This window comes from Vigna angularis, chromosome 11 (genome assembly GCF_016808095.1).
Source record: "Vigna angularis cultivar LongXiaoDou No.4 chromosome 11, ASM1680809v1, whole genome shotgun sequence".
Classification (NCBI taxonomy): Eukaryota; Viridiplantae; Streptophyta; class Magnoliopsida; order Fabales; family Fabaceae; genus Vigna; species Vigna angularis.
This window is the reverse complement of record NC_068980.1, coordinates 5,955,552-5,963,795: the sequence shown is the minus strand read 5'-3', so window position 1 is coordinate 5,963,795 and position 8,244 is coordinate 5,955,552. Positions and strand designations below refer to the sequence as shown.

The 8,244-nt window shown below is 34.9% G+C and overlaps 1 protein-coding gene across 1 annotated transcript; it reads left to right on the top strand.

Annotated features, from left to right (window-relative positions):
• Positions 1–1,816: 1,816 nt before the first annotated feature.
• LOC108333153 (uncharacterized) lies at positions 1,817–7,158 on the top strand. The gene is made up of 6 exons (XM_017568503.2): positions 1,817–2,076; positions 2,151–2,201; positions 2,295–2,346; positions 3,077–3,135; positions 6,355–6,400; positions 6,810–7,158. Exons 1-6 carry the CDS (start codon positions 1,978–1,980, stop codon positions 6,923–6,925), a joined length of 423 nt encoding a protein of 140 aa, XP_017423992.1. The 5' UTR covers positions 1,817–1,977; the 3' UTR covers positions 6,926–7,158.
• Positions 7,159–8,244: the final 1,086 nt, after the last annotated feature.

Sequence of the window (8,244 nt, the reverse complement as noted above, 5' to 3'; positions counted from 1 at the left end):
TTGTAAGGGAAAATGTTTTCATAAAAGATAACATTTCTGCTTAAAAATATTTTCCTAATACTAATATCAAGTATAATATATCCTTTAACACCATTTTTACAACCTAAGAAAACACATTTTCTAGCTCTAGAATCAAGTTTTATGTCTGTTGTGCTCTAAAGTTGAAGCAAAACATAGGCAACCTAAGAAATTAAGTTTTTTCTTACCTTTGATGAAGTATGTGTGCATACCTGTCATCTCTCTTCTTCTCCTTTGAAGCCACACTTTCTTTCTTCTTTGAGCTTGTAGTGGATCACTTGATTTTTCTCTCTCTCTCTCTCTCTCTCTGGCCAAGACAGACTTTTGGAAGAAGTCTTTCTCTCGAGATTTTTATCCCTCACGGGCCTTAAGAAAATGAGTCTCTACGTTATTGGACCTCATTATAATATAAGAATTGGAGGATGTCCACGTTGGATAAATATGACAAATCTACAATCCAGACAAAACATTTATATTTTCATGAACCAAATGTTGAATAAAAACATATTGAAGTGAAAAAAATAGAAACATAATCAATTAAAAATTCAGAAACTACTTCAAAAAATTCCTAAAAAACATCATATAAACACATTTGTGAAAAGTCAATTATGAGAAAGAAATTGTTATTAATAACTATTCAGTTATCTATTCATGTTAATAGACTATCATTTATCAGTGATACATATCTATATTAAATTAAATAATATTTATTTAATTGAATATTGTTTTGAGATGTGTGAATGATAAAGTTATCGAAATTGCGTTATGTTAGGTAATCAAAAGTTTGTGATGGAATTTAATGAATCATACATAAATTATTGTTCAAGTAATGACCAAGCAACAAGTAATGATTAGATGAATTCCTCAATGTCGCTTAAGAGGCAAAGTATACGTGGAACGCTATGACTTTAGGTTTGAATAAAAAACGACAAAGGCAAAAGTCTCATCTTTGAGACATTTATAACAACTGGTCATTTAGGTGCTAAAGTGTAGCAATGGTGCGTGACAGCTCTGTAATTTGATGAATTACACAAACAAATATTCTCACAAGAGAATTCATTCAAATACTCAATCATGCAATATACATTTAATTTAGTCGTGATGAATTGGTAAAATGCATGTATTATATATATATATATATATATATATTATGATTGCATAATTTTCTATGATTTTTTTTATTAATTTATATATGTTGACATGTATTTGTACTATATTGTATTGTATTGAAAACGTTATACTTAGCTTAATTATTTATATTTGTAAATTGATTATTTTAATTTTTGAAATTGATAGTTATCTGTTGTAAATCAAAACAAGTCTTTAGATTTTATTTTATTGCGAATACAGTAAAAAATTATACAAAGATAAATACAATTACAAATTGATACAATAAACATTAAAGTTAGTTAATATTTTACTACCTTAAAAACCTCTAATTTTTTTATTGGATGATGGATTCCCTTAATTAAGATGTTGAAAATTATATTAATTAAATATAACTATTTTTTATTATAAAAATGTGTAATTAAACTCTATTTCCGTTGTCCTGTCAAAAATAGATAATATTAAAAGAATTGTTGTTATACACGTCTTTAACTTCCAAATATCCTTTTGTTTTAACAAAAATATGATATGAAGATTTTGAAAAGATATAATATATTTCTTTTCGAAAAGAAAAAATATTATAAATTGTTATTATTACTATTATCATAAATCCTAACTAAATAATAAAATTAAAAGATTTCTTTTTTCAAATTTTTCCTTTTCACTTTATAAATAATTTCTGTTATCTCTTCTAGCCCTGTTTACCTTTTTCGTTCTATTCTCTGCTTCGAATTTTTGCAGTCGATTTGTATAGTTTGTTTCTTTGCACAACCAAGACCACGTGTGCGTTCCTGGTCTAGTAGTAGTACGAATCAGAGAGAGGGTTCTTCTGTGCTGATTAGGTTAAGCTGTATGCAGCACAGTGATAATAACATGGAAACCTCCAAACTCAGTAACAGTACTCAAAATATTCGATGCCATCACTGCGCAGGACCCCTTTCAAACCGCATGGTATATTTCTTCCCAATAATTGTTATTATTCTTTTATCTCTTTCTCTCTTACCAATTTCATTCCTTTGATTCAGGAAACTAGTCTCTGGACCGTTTCGCCTCTCATCAGGGATAGCTTCTCTATGGTGAATTATTCTCACCCATTTAGTTTATTTCTTCGATATCTATGTGGGTGTGCGAAATTTCTGATCTTTGTTTTTGGGGTTGAACATTTTCAGATTGGTTCTGCCGTTGGCGGCACGGCGAGTGCATTTTATGGATTCAATCTTGGTATACACTCTTGCTTCTCATTTTTTGGTTATTTTTTGAAAAAGCTTGCTAAGATTCTCTGAAATTAAAGGGGGTAATGCATGGTGATCAGTTGCAGACTGTTATTTGGAAATAGGAACACTATGTATGTATAGAAGTGCTTTGTCCATCATGTCTATGTTAAATATCCATTTAACTGGTGTTGAATGTGTTTCCATACACAGCTGAAGTTTGAGTGGTTTGCAAACTTTATTTGTGGTAACTGTTTACCTTCCAAACTGTAGAATGTTAATTTTTCATAGGTTTAATTAATCATTTGTTCCTACATAACCTTTTGTATTTGTTCCTATATCTAAAAGCTCTATATTTTAGTCTTATACAAGCATTTGTTTTTGTTTTAACCCTTGTTAGCTTTCTGACAGTATAAAATTGTCTCAAAATGTGGTATAAAGACTAAAATTTAAGAGAAGAATCGCCGTGTGTAGGTACTGAAACATAGAATTTTAGATATAGGGACTAAAACGAAAACTTGGCACAAATGTTAGGATCAAATGATTAATGAAACCTTTTTAATATTTAGAAACTAAACTATTTTGTTTTTTACTTAGCATGAAACTCTATACGTATATATTTTTGCTTACTTTCTTAGATGATTGCAACATTACACTGAATCTTTTGTCCGTGAAGACTGCTTGTTTTATGTATTTAACATATTCAGATTTCCGAAGTAATTTTTTGTTGTCCAATGCAGTTATGCCAATTGTCCAGAGAAGAATAAAAGGACCCATGTGGTTGCATTTTTTCATTGGTGTAAGTTCATTGTTTATATATATATATATATATATATATATATATATATATATATATATATATATATATATATATATATATATATATATATATATATATATATATATATATATCTGTTGCTTTTAGTTTTTGTTCGTTGTTTTTTTTGCTTTTCATAACACTAGTTCATGGTTTTTCCCCGTATTCAATGCTTAGGAGATGTAAATCTTTGAATAGTTAACTCTGAGTATAACTTCAGCTCGTCATATTATGTTCTTTTAAATAGTTATGAACTTTGACATTTCCTTTCTTCTTTAATAAGAAATCAGGGAAAGATTATTAACCAAGAGACTGCACTTCTTTCTTGTTAACCTTCTAATAAACTGACGCTGTACTGTAGTTGGCAAAGTTATGTAAATTCTTAAATGTACAAAGTTAAACCATTTGTCCCCTAACTAATTCTCGCTAGCTATTGAAATTATTCTATATCTGTGACATCATGAGACAGTTAACTGATACTATAACCCTGTAACTTTCATACACTGGTAAAGGTACAGCCCTCGTGACCCAGACTCCTTTGCTTTCTCTGATGATCTGAACACATTTTGTCATTTTAAATAGAAGTGAGATGACTTATATCATTTTATTATCTGCAAAAGAATCATAAAGTATAAATAGAACTTAAAACAGGAGAATTCACTGATTATTAGTTAATTCTGGTTGTGTTTTCTACTTACAGAATTCTTTGATGGCTAAGTTTTGAACCAGATAGATAGTTTATTTTCAGTAAACAAAAGGGGAAACAATATTGTTGGGAAGAGTTATGGGAGGGTTTGGCTTTTGTTATGTTCTTGAAGCGGCTTCTAAAAGTTACCTTTCTCCATCCACTTTGAACTCTTTTTTATGAAAAATTTTGTTCACAATTTCTAAAACTGCTGGTGTTGTTTGTCTGCACCATCTTGGATCATCATTGTTTTCCATTTTGTATCAGTCTTGTTTTGGTGCATACATCATTGGTTGGTTTCCAGGTAAACAAGATTAGTATTTTTCTATTACCTGTAAATTCAGCTGGACCCATTCTTCTCCGTCTAATTGTGTAATTTGTGCCATTGGGGGCATTCATAGTATATTTTGCAATATCATCGGGAAAGAATTAAGCTTCTTAGATGATGAAGCATCTTAGAGTTTTTCACTAATAAGTTGTGTTGAATATAGTGAAAAACTATATTTAGATTAATCTCCCTTGTGTAAAATACACACATAGGGTTCTCTATTTATAATAGAAGAAATATGGACTAAGCCCAAAATACAAATGAGAAATAATAACAAACCAACTAAAAGATAAAAGATAATATATCTAACACTCCCCCTCAAGCTGGAGCATACAAATTGTATGAACTAAGCTTGGAATAGATGAACTCAGTGTTAAACTAGATGATTTGTCTTCAAGAGTGTGAGGCAAACATAGATGAACTAACAGCAGCTTGTGAAACTTCAACTTCAAAAGTGGATGAAGGAAAGCAGTGGTGGACAATGACAATCTGCAAGGACTGATTCCCAATCAATGATGGATGAGTGACGGGATCAACAGTGGTAGCTGAAAGCTAAGAGCTACAAAACTGCAGGGACTACACTAAATTCTCATCAATGATGGATGGGTGACGGGATCAACAGTAGTAGCTGAAATCTACAAAACTGCAGGGACTACACCCATATATATGTGACTTGACTTGCAGTGTCTTGGAAACGTACTCCCCCTCAGTGTGACGGCGGAAATGTGGAATATCACAGTTGCTGGACCACTAAAACAAAACAAAATATTAAGCTACAATGCTGAAACAAAGACATCAAAGATCCAAAGATACGTTGGAGGTCCAAAATTCTTTGCTGGACAACTCCCAAGTGGTGATACTTAGCCGTGTATCACAAGAAGATCGGGCTAAACTCTAGCCCAAGAAGAACTGACGCAATTGCGTCTGTCTGAGGCGATAGCGACTGTAGCGGCGGTTGACTGCTATAAAACTGTAGGGACTAAATTGCCATCACTGACTGATGGGGCCTGTAGTGGCGGGAAGCGACAAAACTACAGGGACTGCCATCACTAACTGACGAGGTGATGGGGGCCTACCGTGGTTGGAAGCATACGGTGCTTGGACAGCGGCAAACGGCGCGGGACAGCGGGAAACGGCGCGGGACAGCGGGAAACGGCGCGGGACAGCGGGAAACGGCGCGGGACAGCGGGAAACGGTGCGGGACAGCGGGAAACGGCGCGGGACAGCGGCAAACGGCGCGGGACAGCGGCAAACGATGCCTGTACAATGGAAAACGGTGCTGGAACGACATCAGCAGCTGAGACGAAGCACACAACGCAGAAAGGAAGGTCCGACAATGCGGAACGTGCGGCGAGATGAAGATGCTTTGAAGACAGACGAAGATGGCAGCAATGGCTGCTCTGGAAGGTCTGAACAGAGAGAGGGAGGTCCGGCGAGACAACCGGAAGCGTCGCGGTTTGATGCCGATGCTGGGAAGGCGGCGCGTGACGGAGCGTGGGAAAGAGTCAGACGCCGGCACCGGTGGGGTTGGTCGTCGCGTGAAGAGGCGAACCAGATGCAGTGGTCGCCGGACGGAATTGTGACGGTGGCCGGCGACAAGGCGGCGGCGGACTGGCCGGAAAGAAGCGCTGCGTGGCGGCGCGTGACTGATAGGTGGCTCTCGAAACCGGCGTGGTTGGCCGTCGCTCGAAGAGACGGTCCAGATCCGCAGGTCACCCGTCGAATCTGTGACGGTGGCCGGCGGTAGCGGCGGCGACGGTGGCCGGAGTTAGCAGTGACGGCAGCGGAAAGTGGCGGCGACAGCAGTGGCACACTGGGTCTGGACTGGTGCTGACTGTGGCAAAGATTTAAGAAGAAAAGTGGACTGCCCACTAAGATTTTAGGGGCTGCCGGCAGACAGCAGAGACCACCAAAAGAGGATCAGAGAACTTGCTCTGATACCATGTTGAATATAGTGAAAAACTATATTTAGATTAATCTCCCTTGTGTAAAATACACACATAGGGTTCTCTATTTATAATAGAAGAAATATGGGCTAAGCCCAAAATACAAATGAGAAATAATAACAAACCAACTAAAAGATAAAAGATAATATATCTAACAAGTTGTACGTTTGAATACTGTGTTCCTTCTTAATGCAGTCAAAACATTTTTACCATCTTATTGACATAACTTCTCTGTAATTCAGGCACCCCCTGTGATAGTATTCTCTTCAGCATGCGCAGGACTGACAGGTGAGTTCTGAATTTGATGTTTTTTGCTGGCATGTGTATAATACTCCTTCTGTGTTCTGTTTTCTGAATTCGTAACTCTGTAGGGAAAGTTTTGGGAAAACAAAAAACACCTACAAGACTTAGTTGCGTTGAGAACTAAAAAACTTTTATGACAACACCTACTTAAAATGTTTTCTGTTTCTATGGAGTGCTAGCCATTCTATTTGTACATTTGAATAGTCTAGATTCTTGATTGAAACCGTGAACTTATTATTTTTTATTGCGTTAATTATTGAAGAATCATAACCTGTGTTTATCATGTTATCATCTGACAATTCAATTCAATTCAAGTATTGGAAGTCTTCATTTATAGCAGGACAAAGGGTGAAGTTTGTTTCATGCTGATAAAAGTTTCATTGACATAATGCAGGTGGTGCTATTCCTGCTGCGGCACAACTTGTTTCCTCCTCTTATCATGCAGCATACTCATCTCCTACCGTACCTCCGCCATCAGAGAATGAAAATATTCAAAAGTCAATAAAATGAGATAATTGCTTTCATCATAATGTGTGTGCTGATGAGAGTTTTGTTTTTTTACCTGTGTAAATACTGCTCCATGATTTCTGTGATTTCTTTTTATCTTACAACACATAGGTAGTGTTTCACAATGTAATTTCAGTTCATATGAACCAGTTGCTTAGATTAGAGAGATATACCGGGAATTCACTTTGGTAATAACTTAATTAGAGGGAAGTATATAATGTAATCACGCCGTTGTCTTACATTTCCATTCGAGTACCATAAGATTTTAATAAAGACTTTTCTAGAAAAAATAAATAAAAATTAAGATTAGTTTATATTTTTTTTTGTAAAAGTTTTTATTTTTTATTTTTTAACTTGTATATAACTAATTTTAAAAATCAGTGTTACATGTTTCATTGAAGTCGATGGGAACAGAGTCAACTTAAGTTGTAGGAATTGGATATTTAAATTTTAGTAGTAGTGTTTGACTAATATGTACAAAAATTTTAATATTGCGTTCGCTGTTAAAACAATTTATGAGAAAAATAAAGAATGTAATATCATCTTTAATTGTTTGCAATAAAATAGAAAACAAGAATAATTTATTATAATTATCACGTGATATTATCATCTGCTTTATGTTTTAAGTTTTAGAAAAATAATTTTAGGATATACTTTTTTTAAAATGATTATATTTAATCATTTACAAACAATAATAAATTACTTTTTTTTCTTAATATACATAGTTTTTGTACTTTTTGAAGGACAAACTTGGGTGTTATACATCATATGAATGTAGCATTACTTTTCTATTAACCTGCATTAACTTATAAAGTTAATATTAGGCAAATTATATAAACTAAATTTAAATATTGATAAAAAATAAACTAAATAATAATGAGTTTGTATTTTTTGTAATTTGGAGAGAATGCGGATGGGTTGATTTTACAATGGGGTATTTTGGGAATATGAGAAAGAGGAATTGGTACTATTTAAACAGAGAACAAACCCTAAACACAGCTCAACACTACTTGATCTTATCTGAGCAGTGGAAGCCACTGCACGGGGATGCATTTCCGATTCTTTCACTTGCGGTTGTGACGGTGACGGCGGAGCCTCCGTTCTTGGCGGCTCTGCCCCCCGATCCGCCTCCACGAAAGATTGAATGCATTTCGCAGTTGGAACCTTGCAATGAAGACTGCCCGCGGTTGGAGCCCCCTCTCTGCACTGCTTAGCATTGCTTTGGGGCTGTGATGGTCGCGCGGGCTCTCCAAAATCATTATTCCCCACTATATTTTTTTTACCGTCTCTTTTATTTGTCGGTGTTTTTTGTTTTGATGTTT